Below are 21,990 nucleotides of genomic sequence, written 5' to 3' on the forward strand. Positions count from 1 at the left end.
CCTTCAAAGGCTGAGATATGAAATTTACTTTTGATATACTTGAAAGAAGTTATGTGTCCCAAAAATTGAATGCACTTACTAGTTGTTTATGGCTTAAATTTACGTTAGATTTGATGGTGGTTGCTGAATAGTGGTGGGATTAATCACATATAGATATTTTCTTTAGATAGTAAGTGGTGTAGTGAAATATGACAACAATACCAGGTCCTCAAACAATTGAGAACAATGTGCTGGAAACTGGGTCCGTTTCTGCCTAAAATGAAACAATACGAGGTCCTCAAAAGAAAATAAGATCATGGTAGTTTCTGCAAGTTCGAGCAGCACAACTTCATAAGTAATTAAATGAATATTTCCACCATATAGTTGAGTAATGTATTTGATCCCAGCTCTTTTAAAGGCAACTGAGAAAATTAATTGCTCCAAGTTCAATAAAATCCCAACGATAAAATCCCACAGTACATATTACAAATGGGTCTCCATTCTGCCACACTGTGACTCAACCCCCACCAGATTAGAAGGGAAACAAGTGATAGTAAAAACTGTGTCTACCACATCATTACATACCCTCTTTTGTTAGTGAACAAAAGGAGAAATCTGAATTCAAACCTTATACTACTACGCCGAGGTAGCAATAAAGGGCACCTTCGTTTGCAAACAAAGATGTCATTTTTAAGATTTGAAACTCTGACCTTCATGGCACCGGACAAAATTAATGTTTAATCAAAACAAACATCCGAAGATATGCATGAGGAAAAAATGAGAAGAGTTGAAAGACTGAATGACAGAAATTTTATCATTAATGAGGCTGTCTGAATTTATATACAACTGTACATAACATTAAGAGCAAGGTTCTTGGTATGGTAACAAAAAAATTTCATACCAATGAGACAGCGAGTGGATCATTGGGTATAAATTTATAAAAGGTTACTGGATGTGGGAAGTTAAACCCCAAAGGTGTTCTCACCACTGTATGTAACATAAAGAAACCCATCTTCGTCCTTCTTCTCATCATATATAGCAGACATCATTGCTCCTGAACAAAGTCAATAATCCAATCAAGTTATAAGCAAAGGCTACATTAGAAGGGTAGATCATCATATTGAAAAAATGAAGGAGCATATAATTTGCGAAAATTCACCTGTAGGTGGAAGGACGTTGTCGACAAATATAAAGATTGCCTTTTCTGCACTTAATTTAATCCTTTTGCGGATAACATAGACAAACTGTCCAACATTCAGGTCAGCAGGGACAAGGTATCTGCAATGAATTCATTCAGTTTGAATTCCTCTCACAAAATGAATCATTTATTCAATAGAAGCAATACTTACATGTTTAGTTTTCCACCACATTATGAATTAGGAGCTGTTGAGATCACATATAATTACTTACTGATAACAGCAAATCTCTTAAGTCTTAACTATTGCCAATAGTCTATTATGCCAATAGAGTCCGAGTACATATCACATCGAAACTATTATAAATTTTTAAATAATTAATCAACAACAGAAACATTATGGCAAAACTATTAAAGAATTTAGATGTGAATGGCACCTAATGGAGAAAGGCTTTGTTGTTGTTATTGTTCTTGTTAAAAAAAAAATAGGAATGCAACCAAATGCTTAAATATTCTTTGTAAACAAGAATAATATATTTTAGATTGATTCCAATACAACTGAACGGAGTGAAACAATTTCGATTTTATGTGAACTTATATGCATGAATGCACAATTGTTAGTCCAATGGTAACAGAACAAATTCCGTTGGTGTAAGCTTGCTTTTGAATAATAGTTACTGGTTTTGGTAATTAAAGTGACAATTTCCGCATTAAAAGGAAAGTACAGACAAAATCTTACTTCTTCTTGTCAATACTTGGGATGTCACTTCTTTCAGCCTTCTCTACAATCACCTTCAGGAATATCCAAGGACAATTTAGTATGAGAGTTAGCGATGTATACACTTATGAATATCAGACAACATATATAAGCAGAAGCCAAAATGTTGTACCCTTGACAGATATAATATTGTATGTGTATCTTCCTGAAAAATTAAAGTTCCCTATAGTATAAAGATGGATATAACTATCAAATTAAATTGACATCTAGTTGGATGAAATGGTCACAACTCATGAGGATATTAACACTGCAGTAAATTTGAATAAGGCAATGGAAAATCCTTAGAACTGTATAATCACTCAGAAGAACTAGTGAAACAACAAATATAACAGTTGGAAAGCAACAGATGCTTCCAAACCAACTTTGAGAAACTCCACAAATTTCAAGGTTTACAAAAGTAAAATCATCTTTCTTTTTTAAATTTGAATTCATTGTATAATTCATGATCTATTTGTTGGGCTTGATGTTAGCTCTTCGTTGATGGTTTTGTCATCTTAAATTTTCATTCTCCTATGGGTTTGGTTTTTGTGCTTACTAATTATGTTCTCAAGATACTAATTATGCGCTTACTAATTATTATTTTTAAACCTTCAATGAAGAATATTTCCAAATAAATATTATTTATTCATGCAAAGATCAAAATTGGTCTAAAATAAATATAAGAAGTGAAAAACACATTACAAGCTTTCATTAATAGAATTACAGACCATTCGTGTGAGGAACATAATGTTCAGGAAAATAATAGACTCCGTTTAGGGTATACTAGGAAGAGTTTTGGCAGGGAAGGGAAGGGGGCTTATTCTATATTTCGAGTGAACATAGTCTATACTTGCATTTATAAAAAATGGAGGAAAAACACGTCTTCCCTTCCCCTACGAAACCCTCAAAATTCAAACATATGCGGAAGGAAAGGTAGGAAAACCAGGAAAGAACAATGGCACTAACACAAAAAGCAAGCATACATAATGAGATGATCACTAAACAAAGAATAGATATATGCAAAAGTAATTACTTTCATCTAACAGTAGATGGTGAATGCATCTAAATCCTGAAAATCAAATTAGCATGAATCCAACACGCAATAATCACTATGAACAAAATTTATGTTTAAGAAAGACTGTTAATGAAGAACAAGGATCACCTATCTGTAAAAGCCATACACAAAATGTATAATATAGTTGCAGATATAAAATAACTACTAACTCTTACCGGAATCCGGTCCGGATATTTCTCCCTAATTCTCAACGCCTCAGCTCTTCTCTTTTCTGGATGCAAAAATTATCATCATTTGTTACTGTGTTACTTAGCTTTTTACACAAACACACTACCAAAGTAACATATAAATATTTCTTCTAAGTATAGACCAACCTAGATCATGCTCTTGTTTGAAGTAGCTCTTTGCCATTCCTCCTGAGATTATCATTATAAAAATTCAATGAAAAGTAAAATCAAATTTGATTTTTTGACAAGTGAAAAGCAATTCGTCAATCATTCAAAATAAAATCTATTTTTTTTAAAATAAAGAAAGGGGCATGGTTATATAAAAAAGGACATAAGACCCCAAAAATTAAGCAAAATGAACCAAAGAAACAATAACAGATAAGTAAAAACATAAACACTAAGATGGGAGCATGGGCGAATTTCATCTGAAAAAAAAGTCCGGTTTTTCAACATGATCAGCTATTGTGTTTTCCGATGAATTCTAAGAGCAGCGGAATTTCGCACAAAAAATAATAATTTCTCAATAATTATTGTGGGATGCAAAAAAATAATAATATTTTTTTTTGAAAAAGATAAGAAAGTAATAAAGGGATATGAACCTGTTGCTAGTGAGAGAAGTAAAGATGTTTTGATCAAAACTCCAATAGACACAGAACATAAACCCGTGCTTTGCAATAAATAAGCATATCACCTACTTTGCTTTGCTTCTATTGATAGGAATAATTATCTTATTCATTAAAACAAATTAAATCATTTCAATTATTAATCATGAATCGCCGTTTCTAGGAGCAATTATATTAATTAACATAAAATGTGTTAAATAGGAAAGTTTAAATAATTTGAGGCAGGAAAGTTTAAATAATTTGAGGGGCAAATGTATCTATTATATATTGTCAGTATATCACACCAATTATTCATATTTAACTATATTCATTCTTAAAGAAAATTAATACAATAGTGATACTCTTTACATAATTTTTCTCTAATGCGGACTGGGACATGTATTACCTTATTAATTCAAAAACCAAATTCAACTGCTTATTACTGCCATCTTTAAATTTTATCAAATTCGTGACTGTTGACTAATACTTCATTTCAATCAAACGATGGGAAATTTAAATTTAAAAATAAAAAATGACAATAGATATAATTTAAAAACAAATTGAAAATGTGGAAAGATTTAATGTCAATTTTAATAATTTAATTATTTCATTTTTTATTGGGATTTGCTAAGATAGGTAAAGAAGTTTTTAATTAGAATAGGCCAGACTATTGGAAAGAATTAACTCTACAATTACAGCAAAAATCCCTCCACCCAAAAACAACAAAATGCTGAAATACCCAGATTAATGTTGTACAAATTAGTACAATCTTATGATCCAGGTTAGATAATGAGCTTCATAAACTTTTTGTTGTCTCTTTGCATGGTCGGTGATCACTAGTGTAAAAGGATGATTTGTCATGATATTCTAACCTAAGTCATATTCATTGACAAAAGACCAATATTTAAATCTTTTCAGATCATTTCACCTATGGTTAAACTAAAAATATCCCTCACCAATAAAATCTTGATATCATGTGTTAATTGAGTAATTTGTGGCTAATCAATGGCTTAACAGTATTTTTACATAATTTTACACAGTTAATCAATTGAGTTTAACAAATACTTGGAATCTGAGCAGCTAAGTTACTGATCATGCATTTTTAGCGACAGATTTTTCTCACCTTAAACCAACTTTCAGTCTTATTGCGCCAAACATAAGGATGATAGATATAAGAAGCAGTCAATCTAACAACTAAAATACAATATTCTTCACATGAACAAACTTAGAAAATTCGACACTATGAAGATCCGTGTTACCAGTGCTAATAAGTAAACATTACCAGACAGTCACCAAATGAACAACACAAAAAACAACAGTGTCCCTCTTAAGTTACAAAAAGAATGCAAGTTAGTGAAAGCATGAGTAAATTCACCATGATATGCTCTCCAAATAACTGGAGTAAATGGTTCAGCTGGCAGATCTGGGGTGCAAAATTAACCACCAGATCGCCAGTTCAAGTCCGGGAGAAGTCCACTGTAGTATTCACCTGACATGCACAACCTGTACAGGCCCGGGGTTATTCTGGCGTGGCCAGGATACCTTGTGTCATTAATAAAAAGCTCCCCAAGCAACCATAGACCCACACATTCAACTGACGTTTTCCAAGTCCAAAATGATATTGACACCTTTACCCTGCCAAAACGAAAAAGAAAACAAACACGAAGAAACAACACCTGCTCAATTCATCTCTTTTGCCTTTCGTCATCATTTCTTGAATAGTCAGACCCAGGAACAATAAGACAAATATCTTATTACTCAGGTCTTCCTCATGAGATACCCCATAATTATGCCAAGTAAACCAATTAATGTAACAAAGATCATTGAGACACCCCCACGGTTTTTGTTGCTTTCACGTCTCAGCAGATCCTACAAGTAATAAGATAATTGAAGTAAGTGTATCATTAAAAGGCCCTCTAGCTCAGTTGCTTCAATACAAATAGACATACCGAATTCTTTTTTCGTCATATACTTTTCTATAAGACATTGCTGCATCATATGCACAACTAAAAATCAATGAAGACTATGTTGTTCTAACTTCCAAGTTGAACATATATCAATGAAAAGCAATTCAAATGAAGACAAAGATCATAGAACAGGCAACAACATGACATGAAGCAAAAATATCACCATGCACTACACAAATATTATTTAAACTAAAGCTCAAATTCTGATGCTGAAAATCTATGTTCCTTGCTCCCCTAGTGTCAAGTAATTGATAAAGAACGATAGAACACAACAGTCTCTCACACTAGAGGTGTTGGCTGCATGGGTCAGCTAATGAATGTGTAATGTCGTCATATTCTGTCATAATTTAACACACTAAAAAATAGAAATTTTAAGAAGAAAATAAAAGAGCATGCATTATGTTCAAGTGGAAGCTTCTTTCCTGAAGTTATCTTGAAAAAACCTGTAACTTTCTTCCACAGTTCCACATCTAACACAGAACATAACTTATTTAAAGTTTAGTTAAAGTCAGGTTTCCAAATAAATAACCAATGTCCAATCCTTTAATAGATCTATGACTGTTCTCTTCCTAACAGATTTATCTCCACAACTGACTGACCATAGTGAAAAATATGATCAGTCAGATGGGGAGATAAAGTTATCTACAACATATATTTTGTAAACCCTAGCCACTCACCAGTTCCTGACGGAGCATGTTATTTTGTTGAATTGCGTTATTCTTTTCTTCAGTCAGCCTTGAGATAAGCTCTTTTGCCTGCATGAAAGCAACTCAAATTATATGGTTACTTCAGAAAAAACTAAAAAACTTACAAGGTTTTAATTAAATTACAGCCTGCAACTAAAACACAGAAGAAACTCACTTATTATCCTGATAAAACAAAATTGATAGGTCAGACAAACACAACATAATGAGTTGATACTTTGGTACTTGAAAATATGAAGTTACCCCTTAGCTTTGATATTACAGGGAAACATAAAATCATTAGACCATAAAGAATTTCCAGTTAAGATCATTTAACAACGTCATTCAGATTCTGGAGCAGAAAAAATGCTTCTAAAAAAGTTGCATATCTCCTAAAGCTATATGAAATGACTTACTAAAAACGCAACAAATAATATATATCACATGAAATCCAAAAGTTACGTTCTAAACAATCTGTGTTACATGAGTATGTAATTATGTATATGACTTCAATGTCGTTCAGTAATATTATATGTTAGATTTGGATTGGACAGTTACACAACAACAAAAGTAATGAATATCTGCACAGACACACAAAATTCTAAAAACAATTAAAGCACTAATTTAATAACAATGACAGGGCAAGAACTCACTGTTGTGGAGTCAGCGCCATTGGCATTTCCATTTTCTGAAACTGAAGCTCTTGGCGATGATCCTTCCTCAGAACCTTCTCGGACTGGAGATGGTGGTTGAGGTGGAGCAACATAAACCACTCTCAACTTGGATTCCTCAACCACATGCCCTAATTCCTTGTTGAACTACAAAATCCAAATGTCGCAAGTCTTGGCACTTCATCTCATGCAAATAATAATAATAAAGAAACTGTACATAACTAGAATGGTTATACCATTTCTGCAGAGATATCATTTGTAGTAGCTCCATCATGTGTTTTTATGCTTTGCAGAAGAAACTTATCCTTGCATACCAAATCAGGTGGAGCTTCATTTTGTGCTTGCATTGTAACTTCACAAAACGAAATATCACCAAATCATCAATTAATGGATAAATTAAAACTTAGAAAGAAACAGGAAACGAGGAGGGGGGAATTAACATATGTTCTTCAGACAATGCTATCCCTATTGGTACCTATAACATCACATGTAGATCGAGGCAAGACAATTCCAGTGTTTGGACGAACACAATACTTCTTGGGATTCGTTGTTTTCACCTGAACAAATATTAAATACAAATTTTAACATTAAAATTCTAGGGTAATTGATATTATGTTGATTGAGCAAATCTTATAGCTTTGCAAAATAAAAAACTAAAGGCGCTTGGTTCGGATTATATCTTTTTTTAGAAAAAGCGAAGGTTCTCAGGTGTTTGGCAACAACATGATCTGTTTTCTGTGATTGTTTTTCTGTGAAAATAACATTTTTTTAAGCTGGCTTTTTGGACATTGATTACTTTCGAATCTGAACCAAACACAACGATTAAAATTACAATCAAATCGCACTATAAAACCGTACATATTTTCCGGAATAAGAAGAAAAAAACGCATTATGAAAGGAGATAATGTAAGGAGACGCTAGAATGAAATGATACCTTGAAAGCTACATAACTGTCGGTGTTATTTGACAATTGAAGAGAAGACGAGATCTGCTTCTGCAGCTCAACTAAAACAATTAACGAGAATTTAAAAACTAAATAAATAAAACACATAAGAACCCTAGAAGAAGAAAAAAAGAGATTGGGAATGAAATAGCAAAGGAAGAAAAAACTTACGGACGAACTTAAGTTCGTGAGGTTCGATGCTGAGAAGTTCTGCGGTGCTCATATCGAATCAATGGAAGCGTGATCTACGAAGAGAAGAAAACAGAGAAAGCGGAGAAATGATCGAGAGGATGGAATGGTAGGAAAGGGAAGAAGCGAAGGGAATTGAAATTTGAAATGCGGTGATGACAGAGACAGTGATTCTGATTCAATTTCCCTTTTTCTCTTCTTTTCTATTTTCTCTCTCGTGGTGGAGAGTGTCGCCATTTCAACGTGCGTTTAAACTTTCTATATAAAGTAAAATTAAAAATTATTCGAATTACCAATAAAAATAAAAAAACTGACAAATCCAAACATTACATGCTTTTAGAAGTTTAAATTATCAAACTCCACTTAATTTTAGGTGCACTTTAGCATTTTATTTTATTATTTTTATTTAATAAATAAATAACAGCACCATGTCATGATATCAATATTCAAGATATACATTATTTATGATAGATTTGTAAGGTGTTCTTTTATCATTTTTATTCTTACTTAATTGCTAATTTTTAGTAAGAGCTAAAATTTCTCCATAGATTAACTCATTTAGTAATTGTCTTAAGGTACTTTACAAAGCTCACAACCTTGTAGAAGACTACCCATACATTTGATCATGTATCGTTATGAATCTACAATTCATTTAATTTTTCATATCAAAAAAGTAACTTGTTATTGCAAATTTTCCAAAAAAAGAACCATATTTACTCAACAATATATGAAGGAATAGTTTTGCTGATATTTATTCAATAATATATCCCAAATTCTATGGCTAGTCAAGCTCATACCAACATGTTTAAAATTTTGATCATGATTAGGTTGACCAAAAAAACGAGATAAAATAGTATGGCTAAAATTAAATGTTAAAGGTGGTGTGAGACCTATTTCATCAATTGATTGGTTGGATTTTTTGTCACTTTAATGACATCCTAAAACATTAAGTTTATATATGTTTCTCACTATAAATTCCTTCAACATGCATGACTTTTGTGGTTCAATTTTTACTTGAGTAAGACATTAGGAAGAAAAAAGTAATACAAAGAATAAGTTTTCAAAAACTAAGAAATAAAAAATCAAGGTTTGGTGCTTGAGGCCACACACCATAATGGTATCAACAATTTTGAGAAGGAGTAAGATGGAGTTAGCTAACGAAATAAAAAATGCCAACAACAATAATACAAAAAAGTAGCACAAGAATAGTAGGAAAGGTTCACAATAAACTACATTGAATAAAGTAACTATCACACATTAGCATGGCCAACAAACTCATAAGGATTGAAAAAAGTTCACAAGAAATATGTTTTTTTTCTGGTATAAAACACTAATTCAATCTCAAGTTTTTAACTCTTCTATGTGCTGTGCAAGTTCTTTTAAGGCCTGGAAGAGAGAAAAAGAAACAGTCATTTCAATTTGGTAGAGGGAAGGATTCAATAATATTGTTGAGCTTACCATCTTGGTGTCCTGAAGTGAATCTTCAAGTTTCTTGATTATCTGCTATTTGTACAAGTATCAGAAAAAAAAACTGCTAATAATTTTGCAATGCCTTAGTTTAACATAGAAGAATAATCATGTGAAAACTTACATTCTTGGTGTCTCCGATAGCAGCTTCTAGACCATTGATTTTTTGTAATGCTAACGTACATGTTGTCTTCTCAAGAGCCAGACTCGTACGACACTCATTTTTGTTTTGTATGTCAACCTGCATTTCATTACATTAACCAAAGGTGTGTCCATGTAGTAAGGTAGGAGGACAAGGGTGAATAATTCTACACCTTTTTGGGCGTCAAGGGATCTTCTGAGACCACATCGCCATTTTCACCGTTCCCTTCTCTCATGGAAATGGCCTGCGAGAATAAACGAGACGTCCCTCTCAACTAAACACATTCATAGAAAGAGACTAGTTGAGTTGATAAGTTAAACATTTTGTTCCTGATACTGCCAAACCTGAATCATTTCTAATAATTCTGGACTTTTCCAGGGGCCTCGATCACTCATCAGGCAACCTCCATAGTCAGAACATGTGCAGTTACCACCAAGAAAAGTAGGCAAATTACTGTAAAATTAGACAATAGAATATAGGATTATCATTACTTGAAGAACCTCACAAACAAATTAGGTTGTCAGTACTTATTGTAGTGAGAGCACTTTTATAAACTTAATGGCTGAAGAATGATAAAGCAAAAGCCAAAAGCCATGTTACCCTGGATCAATAGCTTCAAGCAGCGCACTGAGGTAATTAGAGCCGAACACCTGAAATAACAATCTTGTAGGGTTAACAAACTTAATGGCTGAAGAATGATAAAGCCACAATATATTATGTGCAACCTGACAATATCTGAGAATGAAATAAATGAAATTAGTATGATCCATACTTGAATTTTTGCTGCTGTGCGTACATCTAGGAATGTCTTCACGGCTTTCCACAGCATTCTAAACCCAGATCCAGCATTAATAATAAAAAGCTGATTTAGAGTCTGCAAGAACATTAATGAGTAGTAAGTAATTAACTGCACACAAACACTCATAAACCAAAATTTAAGCAGCTCTTTTCCATCCTGCATGGTTTATAATTAAATTCCACTTGTATGTAGCAAACTGTTTTGCATGCAAATTCTCTCATGTCTTCTTCGCACCAAGTGTAATCAATAAGTTCAACCTTGCACTAAAATTAGAATATCAACTTATCTCACGGAGGGGGATGACAAGCATGGAGCTGGAGGCAAAGAGCAATCAATGATCATATGAATTCACTCAAAGACACGAACATAACATGCCCTGTCAACTTAGCTAATGCACCCGGGCAAAAAAGATCACTTTATAAGTAAATAATATCTGGGCTTGTTCAACACAAATTGAAAAATGCATACAGTTCAGTTTGCTACATATTTTTGTTAAAAAACTTCCATTCCCCAACTTTATAGAAGTGATAATTACACCACCAATGTACTAGGAAGTTTAGATTGAAAACAAGAAACTGTTGATAGAAAGAAAATTTATTTTCTTTGTCATTGAATCATTATACAAAACTTGAATACTAATCATTGACTTATCATCAAGATACAGTGGCCTCTAGGTTCACACATTTGCCACAAGAATATCCAAACCATTTGTGCTTTAGCATCAATTTAGAAAGACGTACCTCAGGATAGTAATCACTATTAATCTTCTGAATTTCCATAAAGAGGTACCTTGCGGGCTTCGAGAAATTAGACATTCCCTGAAAGAATACAATAACCCAATGATCAAATAAGAATTGAGAAAACCATATAAATATAGACTGCTAGAAAGTGAAGTGACTCTGCATAAGCCACCAACAAGGTTTCATTTTCGATATCGTAAGCTCAAATGGCAAAAAAACCACTTCCATCTCCGTACATATAAATATCTTGTGATCCTCTTCATTTGAAGAACTTAGAATCAGTTGGACAGGAAAATAGCAAGCAAAGTTTCAACAAAGAAAAAGCAAAGAAACTGAAATTTATGAAACATGAAATTTATCTTTACCAAAAAAATTGAAAGGTCAACATTTCAATGGAAAAATTGCTTACTACTCCATTGACATCCAAGATACTTGTAGTGGATGCAATATGCCTTTTAGAAGCCAGTGAACATGCAGGGTATCTTACTCTAAGTGTTTTCTCTTGCTCTGACACATGATACTTGATAAACCTTTCAATTGTGGTTACTTGCATTAGTTTGTTAGCATCTACCATCCCAATTCTCTCAATATACACGGGTCTTCCATCTCTATCAACTCCATGGAATCCATGAGGATAGATTTTCTTTACTTCTGTGTACTCTGTGAATTTGAATTCCTGATTATCCACATATACCAAAAGGTTAATCCCATAAGTAAATCAAATTCAACATCAGTCAGTAGCATCATTATTGAATTGTATTTTAGCATGAAGACGGAAAGTAAAGAACTCAGTGGTTATAAAAAAAAGGTTACAATGAGGACTACAGGTGAAGATCTTTGAAATTCAATCTTGAGGAATGACATTAAGTTCATGTTGCTAAATGCAGTTACTTTCTAACTCTGAAGTAATGTTAAATTTGCAGTAGAGTAGAATGATTACTGATAGAGTGGAGCAATAAAGGGATCTGAATCCATTGTTTGAGAATTTTTAAGTAATAGAGTTGAACAGAACATGTTTCTCTATTTTTTAAGTGGTAAACATTTAACTCAGAATCAAAATTTCTACCAAATAGATCCTAGACTCTGGTAGATGCTTTAGAAAAATTAATCTCTCTCTAGTCCCTGCATTTAAATGTATAATTAACAGACATCACAGAACCTATGATTTAAATCTCATTTTATTAACAGAACTCGTGAATACTTAATAGAATGCAAAGCAATGTGTATGAAGCAAATTGAGCTAAGTTACTTTTAGAAATTTCATTGAACTATATCCAATTCTTGATTACTCAAATAAATACACGTTAGTATGTGAAGCACCATTGGAACAACTAATAAGGATGAACTGCGTCAATTAAATTGATCGGGTTAGAATCTTTGTCAGACTGTGTGTGTAGATTAAATATCTTGATGTTTCATTTTATTCACCTTAGGAAGCATGTCTACTCGAGATTCCTCGCGCCATTTCAAGTAATTCAGAAACATGTCTTTGGCTGCTGACATATCAAAATCCCTCATTCGCAGAAACCTTACATAAAAGGTAACACAATTAAAAAAACCAACTCTACTAATAGTCTAATACAACAGAAAAAAGGATTAAATAACCACTTCAGTAATTGATAGCAAAGTAGCTCGTCACTTTAGTCCCTAACAGATAGAAATTGCATGTTCTTCCAAGTAAGTGTATCTCGTCAATCATTTTAGTCATCTTCCAGGGACTAGACGGGATACACTTTCATAATAGGCTAAACATGTAAAATCTATCTCTCAAAGACTAAAGTGATGAGTGACTACACTACATTGTCATGAACCAAATGGATATTTACTAAGAAGAAGACCAATTGTACAAACGTGCAGTAACAGCTAGATACATAGATACCTTAAAAGAGTATGATAATCATTATGTTGAGGGGGTAAAAGACCCTCAACAAGAAGCATTTTGCGGAAATCCTCGACTATTTGTGCGTCCTTTGAATCACGAGCACCTTCAAGAATCAATTGCATGCTTTTGCTCCTTCTAAGTTTCATGAGCGGGTATGACAACAGTGCCTTGATGGGGGACAATGAAGTCTTTTTACCTTCACTGTTAGGAAGACTCCAATGTGTCTCAATTGGAGGATAAAAAGATTTGGTCCTATTACTGCTACCAAAGTCACCTCCTATAACAATATCCTTGTATTTTCCCTTTCCCTTTGCATTATTCATTTGTAAGGAGAAGATGGTGTTCTTGAAAAGTGGTAATACTGGAGACAAAAATGCATTGACACAAATCTATTGAATATTTCAATATGGATTGCCTTGAAACTATTAACAGTAATAAATTTTACCAACTATATTTTCTACAACAATCAGAACTACAACATGGGGTCGGGTACAAAGGCGGCTCAGGCGAGGCGAAATGCATGCAGCCTTTCCCGCAAGCAGAGAGGCTGTTTCTGGGAACCCTTGACCTCTTGCTTAATAAGCAGCAATCTTACCGTTGTGTCGAGACTCACCCCTTCTACGACAATCAGAGGTAAGGAATCCAAATCCATTGACAGTAGAATTTTCACGATATATTTTCAGAAACTCGAGTACACCAAAAAAAACTATAAAAATTCAAATGAATTATAATCCTATACGAACCAAGTATGCATGATGCATGAACAGAAAAGTGAGTATACCGGAAAATAAAATGCATGAGAAGTTGGAATTAAAATGGAAAATGAAAGTAAGTTTTAGTAAGTGCAGTGAAGGGAGAAAATAATGAAGAAGGAGTGAAATAGAGTGGAAATAAGAAAGTGGAAATGAAAGAGAAAGCAAAGAAAGGTTTACTTACGAGAATGAAATCAGGTATGTGGAAGAATGAAGAAGAAGAAGAAGATGAAGAAGTATTTTAGGAAAGAAAAATAGTGAGAGTGATGATTTTTGTTGGTTGATGAAGAAGACATGTTGGAGAAGGATGGAATTGGAATAGCCTGTATTCCAAGAAACCGCGAAAACAATCTAAACAAGTTCTGCATCTGATTCCAAATTCTCTATTTGCTTTATAGGCCCATTAGCTACATTGTGTTTATTAATCTTCACAGACTCAGATCATTACTCTTATACTCCAAAATCAAAGGTACTTCTAGGCTACTATAAAATATATTATATGTATGCATAAAATAGACATATAATATTTATATGCAAAACAACATATTTCACTATGTATTATAATTCTACAATAATGGAATCACACACAAAAATTATAATACTTACGTGTTGAGATGAGAAAGGTTTAACTTAAGTCGAATAGTTTGAAAAGTATATTTATTAAGACCCAAACTTGATTCAATCATGATCTGAATTCGACTCAATCATATCATATAACAATTGTGACGATGTTAGATTAGTTTGATATGTAAATATGATCTACATATTAAAATAGTTGTGATTATGTTTTGTATAATCAATTAACAATATAATTAACCGATTGTCTAATTAGTTGTTTCAGTTAGTTAAGCTAAGTTTCGTATACAATAATCGATTATCAATAGAGTTAATTAATTATATTGTTAATAGTATTTATGTTTTGTGTTTCCTTCTCTTTTAGTATAAAAGGTCATTATTATATCTTCGTAATGTAATTGATAAATATTATTCTTTTTCGTTCCCATTTTTTTTCTCAATATTTCTACCATTTTAACACTACAAAAGTATATGAGATCTAATTTTTTTAAACTCTAATCCTTAAAAAAGACATGGGGCGAAACAATTTCATGGATCTTACTCACTCTTTACTTCGTGTATGTAGATTGTATATGATAAAACTTATTACGGTCGACAATAAAATTTAATAAATTCAACTAATTTACATATGATATTTATATTTTTATTTGAATAAGATCATAAGCACACACATATTCAAGAGTAGAGATTCTCTCGTACTAAAAATGGAAGTAATGTTTTTAGTTTTAAATTTAAGAACAAAAATATCATTCCAAATATAACAACATTACATTTTTTTTGCTTTTATTCACAACATTTCCGTGGAGTCTGGTGTCATATTCAATTAGTTTGTATGGGAACCAAGATCCTCTGTTCCAAAAGTTTTATGTTCTCATATTTTACATAAAAATATTATTTTATATATTTTTAATTTTCTTTTTAAGTATTTATCAAATTTTTATTGGATTGAGACATAATAAGATAACAAAAAGTGGGACAGTTAATCTCATTCGTTTGTATTGGCCCACAAGTATAGAGCGGTGTGGACCCTACGTTTGTTAACATCTATATCACACGTGTGTATAGAGTCATGATAGCAAAGCTAGCTGGCTGTTAGCTGTATCCACAGCTTGTTTGTTTATAGTTTATAGCAAAACTCTAAGGCCTCATTTGGTTTAGGTGAGTATGAGAGGAGAGAAAAGGAGAAGAGAGAAAGTGAGAGGAGTTTATATATTTTTCCTCTTTGGTTGTGGAGTGAAAGAGAGTGGAGAGAAAGAAAAATGGTGGATCTCATGGCAAATTTTATTCTCTCCATAGATGAGAAGAAAGTGAGTTGAGAGAGTAAAAATTTGCAAATGCCAAAATTGTCCCCACTAATTTCACACTATCACATACATGGGCAAAATATATTATTGTGGAGTTCTAACCATTAAATATCATATAATCATTTTATGTGATACTTTTGTTTCATATTTTTAACTATTTTAAAAGTATAATTAATATTTGCTTTCAAAAGGTTGAAATAAATACTAATTTATTTACTCATTTAAAAACCAAATACATTTTTATACTTAAAACTTAGAAAATAAAGTTAGTATATGATTATTTACAAAGATAAACTTGTATATACATAAAAAAACTCACATTTTATTTACCATTTTTTGTTCACTAATTTTTATTTTACTATTATTATATTTATCATCTATCTCTAATGACATATCCCTAACAAAATTGTGAGTCACACATGGAATTAAAAATATTATTGTTTGTGTGTCATCATCATTATTAAGATTGATTTTAAATATTAATCAATTTATTTATTAAATATTTCAATCGTAGTTCAATATTATTTTTAGACAATTTAATTATTTAATCATTTACATAAAAGTATATATTTAGTAACATTATATTTCTTAAAAACTTTAACTAAGATTTAATTTTAATCTAGAATGAAAAATAGTATGAATGTGAATAAAGGTATAATTGTCTATAATATGTGGAAAAATTAAGTCATGTTCTCTCCTTTCTTTTCTTTTTCTTTTCCTTTTCTCTTCTACCAAACAACCCATAATTTCACTCTTTTTCTCACCTCTTTCTTTCTCCCCATCCTCTTTCTCACCTCTTTCTTTCCTCTTAACTTATTCTCATCAACCAAAGGAAGGCTAAACGTCATGTTAAAAATAAGAGTGAGGATAGTTTGTCTAATTTCGTTAAAACTCAGGAGTATCGGTACTAGTGTAATTTATTCTAAATAGAGGAATTATTCATTGTTTATAAAATTGTAAGTTTAAAGTTGGCATATTCAATATGTAATTTGCACATTCCAATAATAATTTGGGTTTCACAACTTATTAATAACTGTTTACATTTTCCTAGTAAATTAAATAACTTTTCTCCTCTTTACTCCTAGCTACTCCAAAGTTTACCCGTTTTTTATTATGGACCATCCAAAGAGAACTTTGCAATTTTTATATAAATGCTCTTAGCTTTTGTTTGGTAAGATAGAATTAGAGTGGAGAGAAAAGAGTGAGAGAGTTTGGAGAGAAAGTGAAGATTTCTCCCATTTGGTTGTGGAGGGAGAAGGAGAGAATAAAAAAGGTGTGAGGCCCATCATATGTTATGTCTCCTCTAGTGTGGTGAGAAAGTGAAGAGATAATAGTGATTTTATTTGAAATGTCAAATATACTCTCAAACTTTTATATTTGTATTGATAGTGTAAAAATTTATACATAGTCAGTGCATCAATCATTATTCATTTGTATTAATTTTATTTAATAGTAAATAATGATCGAAAATGAATAATGAATAATATAGTGACCACGTAGAAAACTCACATACTAACATTACATACATATTTTCTCTTGCTTTAAATACTATTAACATACATAAATCTTTTTTAAATATAAAATATTAATTAAAAAATTGAAATTATAATAAATTATAAAATTTATTTTTAATTAATAATAAAACAATAATTTTATTTGTCTTTTATTTATTTTAGGGACATTTTTGTCATTTGAATCGTAACATTATCCATCTCTTCTCATTTTCTATTCAACCAAACAAAAGTAAGAGAAGAAAATATTTCTTTCTATTCATTTTCTCTCCTTATTCTATTATACCAAACATCACAAAAATCTACTCTAATTCTTCTCTTTCTCACCTCTTTCTTTCTCACTTATTTCTCTCTTCTTATTTTCTCTTGTCAACCAAATGAAGCATTAAAGTTACACACTCCAGTTTAGTCTCACTAACTAACTCACGTAAACTTTATTTTAGAAGAACGTGTAGCTATTGGATGTGAAAAGAGTCGTCACAATCTCATAAAATTTATTCGTTTTGAAATTTATCTGGCAACAATTGACAATAAAAACCACACAGGTTGCACCAATTTAGTACAAATCAAAAGCTGTATATTAAGAGAATGCTGGGGAAAAGTCCACGAACAATGACGTCAACAAAAACGAGAATCTTTGTATATAGTCAATAATAAAATGATTACTTACCTAACAGGAATGGTCCAAAATCTATAATTTGGTTGCACAAAACAAAAGAAAAAATAAAAGTGGTGGAAAATGTTGGTTTGTACTTTCTTTTTATGAATTTGGTTTTAAAGAGACATCAAATACTTTAAAATTGTAACAAGTGTATTTCGTATCTTTAAACCATTTCTTTTTTATTACAGTTTGAGCATCAATTCACACAGATCTTAAAATTTATTTTTGAATTAAGTTTAGCAGGAATAAATAAATAAAACACTTGTGAATCATAAATGTACATATAAGATAATTATGAAAAAAATTATTTCCTTTTTCTCTCAAAATTCAATTAACAAATTAATTATTTTTGGCATTACGAAGGATATCCTCACTTTTGGATAAAAATCTAATTTCTTTCAGTATTCATAGTTGTCTCTCCCAACAGGTGTTGCTCTTAGAAATTTAATCATTAACATTTTGATCACCCTAAAAATTTAGTGAAACATTACATCACTAGATGAGATGGACTAACTCCAAAATCTTTTTGGATTATTATATTAACTTGTTTTTATCCCTCTCACCCCCATGTTGTACTATCTACTTCAAGTCATTAATTTTACAATAATTCATCAATTTATGTAAGAGTTATAACAAATAACCCCGCAGGCACTTTGTCCCCTTTCAACTTTCATATATGAGAATATTTTGTCATGGAAGAACACCATACTACACATAATTTAACCACTTTCTTTATTACATTAATTATCTATTTGCTTCATTTTCTTTTTCCAATCATTCTACGCAAAGATGGTAAAACACAAAGAGTTCCTCAAAATATACATTTAATTACATGTATTAATTAATTCATATATCATAAACTTAAAAATACAAATAAAAAAGAAGAGTTGTAATTGCTTTAATTTTACCTTGTACCCTCTCCTCAACAAACCATGAAGACTGCAATATACATGTCCCTTCAAAGTGTGAATATGCATTTCATTTATACACGTCTATACATCACTATTTAAAAGTTAATAATGATCAAATATGAGTGATGAATAACACAATCATTAAGGGATTATCCATTTAAATAATCTGCAGCCAGACCAAACCTAAAAGTTGACCTGGGCTGAAAATCCTACCTCATAAACATAATATTATATTTTTCACATTCTACACATAAAAGTAAAATGAAGATAAAACACAAATATAAAATAAAACATTAAAGTGTAAAACTTAACCAACATAACACTGTAACCTATTCAGACTTCATTATTTTCCCACGTGTATCCGCATTCACTTTACAAAAATGCACGGAACGTTAAGCATTTAAAGCAGAGTGTAATTCTCCTATTAAATACTTTCATACTATATACACACAAGGACACGCACGATCTTGGGAAGTAATCTAGTGTACGCAGCGCATCTTAGTTTTTCACATGGTTTATGCTATCCCAAAGCGACGCGCAATGCCTCCGCGCGAAACCCACGCGCTGCTTCTCCAAGTCGTACACAACCTCAAAACCCTGCTGTTGATAATTACCTAGAGTTGCTCCGGGCCCACCACTTAACTCAGTTTCATCACCACCGTTCATTAACATCATACACCCCACTTTCCTCGTCCTTCTAACTCCATCACTACCGTCCAAAAACTCGTAGAAGTAATTCCTCGTAGGCAGGACCACACTGGAACCATTCCCAACGAAATGAAACGACACCGTTGGAACCTCCGAAACTCGGTCCAAGTAATAACACGGTCCGAGACCCGTTTTTTTCTCAATCTCACTCGCACGCACGTGAACTCTTCCAACTCGATTATCGAATTCATCAACCACCGAGTTATAGAAACTCGCCGGTAATATCGTAAACGTCGTGCCGGAATCAACAACCACCCCGCCACTCCCTTTATAATCCACCCTTTTCAGCATCTCCGGCGCCGGAATAGTTTTCTTCCCGACAGAGATTCCAACGAGCCCAACACAGTAGAAATAAGGATGCTTCGGGTTTCGAAGCATAGAGGTGTAAACAAACTCAACTTCTTCACCACCGGCGTTATCATAACGACCGAGAATGAGTGGACTCGGTGGGTTAACTCGTTCCCCTTCGAACGAATGAGAAACCAAACAGTAAGAAAAACGGTTACCAAGTTTGGGATTCAACGTTGAAATCTGAGCAGGGAAAGACAAAACACCGCGACCGAAACCAGCTACACCGGTAGGTTCAGCAAGTGTGGTGTGTGCACAACCAAAGGTAAAATTATTGAGACGAAGAGAAGATATAGATAGGTTACTCCTATAGAGGTTAGCGATTAAACTTCCATCAGCATAAGCATAGTAGAAAGGTGGGCACGTGACAGAAGAGCAATCTCGTACTTCGATAGAGTCTAAGGGGCAGCGTGCAATAGCGCAGAGGTTAGAATTCGGCACGTGATTATGAGCAGCAGAACATGCATGGGATTGGCATGAAACGGTGTGAGATTGAGAGAGAGTGAGATTGTGGGGTTTGGTAGGGTTGGGTTTACCTTCGCAGAGGATGCACTCGAAGGGGGAGCATGGGAACCAAACAAGGTCGCTTCCTGTGTCCATGTAGAGGGTTATTGGTTGGGACCCTAAGTTGAATGATAGGGTGTAGTCACTGCCTGGTGAGAGTGGGAGGGAGAGTTGGTGGCTCTGGTGGCGGCGGTGGTGGTGGTTGTGGTGGCGGTGGAAGCGGGCTAAGGAGCGGGTGGAGGTGGATTTGAGGAGGTGGTGGGTGGCGTTGAATTGGGTTATGGAGAGTGAGTGGGTGAGGGGTAATAGGAGCATTTGTGATGAGTGTGAGATTGAGAGCATGAACAAGAGTAACAACAACAACAGGGAAGTTGCCATTAGTGAAAATTAAGAGTGGGGGAAGGTTTGGAGGCAGAGGACGAGGTTTTAAATTGTGTCCGTGAGTGAGAGATAGTAAGGTTATAAGGTAGAGCTTGGTGAATGTGATCACATGTCCCTATTCATGTATGTACCAAGTCAATCATAGAACTTCATTTATTTAAAAAGAAAAATTATAAAAATAGAAATTAATATTTTAATATTATTTTATGATATTTGATTAGTCTAAGACAGAAAAACAGAAAAATTACTGAACAGATGATCCTTGTCCGAGTTTGGCTTACCCTTTGTTTGTTACAATTAGCTTAAATAGCTAGCGTTAGGATGAGAAGAAGGATTATATTTTATAATGAAAGTTTTTTCTGTACTTTTATTAATAAACAAAACTCATACATTTATGCGTAGACAAGTAATGAGTGTGACTTTATTGACTGGCGACGGCTGGCTGGTTGGGAAACAAAACAACCAATTGAACCTCAATAATTAATGATGCAAAACAATCATTTCAAATTATTGTTTATTACTCAAATTAAACAATAAAACTATAAAAGTGTCACTTAATTATATTGAAGTTATAAAAATGTCACATTATCTAGTATTAGATAGGATTTGATATATAATTGATATGATTGAGATTTTAAGGTTGATTGGCCATTTTTAATAATATCTATATTTCTATAATATATATAAAGTCAAACTACAAATAACTATATGGTATAATTTTTTACATTTTAAAATTACCATTTTGTAACTCCTCCATTAATAGACATTATAAACTTTCAAATATATATTACTTTTATTTTTTCACAATACATCATTATTCTTCCACACATTTTCTTATTTTTATCTTTTCTTTTTTTAACATATTTCGTCTCTATTGATTTTCTATTTAACATTTCTTATATTAAATTATTTTTCTTTAAAATATGTAACATAAAATGATACATAACAAAAAAATAAGAATGTGGATTGATAGACACGAAGTAACGATCAACACACTAGTATTAGATAAAGGAAAATGCTCACTCCAAGTAGACTATCAACTATCCCCATAATAAAATAGTCTAATTTTTGTTATTCGATTTCTTACTGTAAGAATCGACATCGAATGTACCACCATAATATGATTACTAGTATTA

At 32.5% G+C, this 21,990-nt stretch overlaps 4 protein-coding genes across 10 annotated transcripts; all 4 read right to left on the reverse strand.

Moving 5' to 3' along the window:
• LOC109333489 (autophagy-related protein 8f-like) lies at nt 767-3,661 on the reverse strand. Its single transcript, XM_019568991.1, has 5 exons — nt 3,261-3,661; nt 3,102-3,157; nt 1,854-1,906; nt 1,139-1,257; nt 767-1,033 (listed from the first exon to the last, which is right to left on the reverse strand). Exons 1-5 carry the CDS (start codon nt 3,313-3,315, stop codon nt 942-944), a joined length of 375 nt encoding a protein of 124 aa, XP_019424536.1. The 5' UTR covers nt 3,316-3,661; the 3' UTR covers nt 767-941.
• LOC109333499 (vesicle-associated protein 1-2-like) lies at nt 4,882-8,413 on the reverse strand. 2 transcript variants are annotated; one of them, XM_019569011.1, is made up of 7 exons: nt 8,151-8,413; nt 7,971-8,041; nt 7,512-7,593; nt 7,273-7,388; nt 7,019-7,183; nt 6,360-6,437; nt 4,882-5,584 (listed from the first exon to the last, which is right to left on the reverse strand). In XM_019569011.1, the coding sequence occupies exons 1-7, from the start codon at nt 8,200-8,202 to the stop codon at nt 5,474-5,476; spliced, it is 675 nt and encodes a 224-aa protein (XP_019424556.1). In that variant the 5' UTR covers nt 8,203-8,413; the 3' UTR covers nt 4,882-5,473. The 2 variants fall into 2 exon arrangements, with proteins under 2 accessions (XP_019424556.1, XP_019424557.1); XM_019569012.1 differs by lacking the exon at nt 4,882-5,584 and adding an exon at nt 5,957-6,152.
• LOC109333498 (phosphatidylinositol/phosphatidylcholine transfer protein SFH11) lies at nt 9,326-14,297 on the reverse strand. Of its 4 annotated transcripts, none has more exons than XM_019569009.1 (12): nt 14,135-14,295; nt 13,196-13,559; nt 12,745-12,844; nt 11,726-11,992; nt 11,317-11,394; nt 10,550-10,651; nt 10,378-10,427; nt 10,122-10,230; nt 9,950-10,021; nt 9,760-9,876; nt 9,627-9,668; nt 9,326-9,554 (listed from the first exon to the last, which is right to left on the reverse strand). In XM_019569009.1, exons 2-12 carry the CDS (start codon nt 13,519-13,521, stop codon nt 9,510-9,512), a joined length of 1,308 nt encoding a protein of 435 aa, XP_019424554.1. In that variant the 5' UTR covers nt 13,522-13,559; nt 14,135-14,295; the 3' UTR covers nt 9,326-9,509. The 4 variants fall into 4 exon arrangements, with proteins under 4 accessions (XP_019424554.1, XP_019424553.1, XP_019424552.1 ...); XM_019569008.1 differs by having other exon boundaries at nt 9,328-9,551; nt 9,624-9,671; nt 14,135-14,297; XM_019569007.1 differs by having other exon boundaries at nt 9,328-9,554; nt 9,627-9,671; nt 14,135-14,296.
• LOC109332084 (probable aspartyl protease At4g16563) lies at nt 19,231-20,948 on the reverse strand. Of its 3 annotated transcripts, none has more exons than XM_019566903.1 (2): nt 20,275-20,948; nt 19,231-20,085 (listed from the first exon to the last, which is right to left on the reverse strand). In XM_019566903.1, exons 1-2 carry the CDS (start codon nt 20,849-20,851, stop codon nt 19,412-19,414), a joined length of 1,251 nt encoding a protein of 416 aa, XP_019422448.1. In that variant the 5' UTR covers nt 20,852-20,948; the 3' UTR covers nt 19,231-19,411. The 3 variants fall into 3 exon arrangements, with proteins under 3 accessions (XP_019422448.1, XP_019422447.1, XP_019422446.1); XM_019566902.1 differs by having other exon boundaries at nt 19,231-20,190; XM_019566901.1 differs by having other exon boundaries at nt 19,231-20,948.

This window comes from Lupinus angustifolius, chromosome LG18 (genome assembly GCF_001865875.1).
Source record: "Lupinus angustifolius cultivar Tanjil chromosome LG18, LupAngTanjil_v1.0, whole genome shotgun sequence".
NCBI lineage: Eukaryota > Viridiplantae > Streptophyta > Magnoliopsida > Fabales > Fabaceae > Lupinus > Lupinus angustifolius.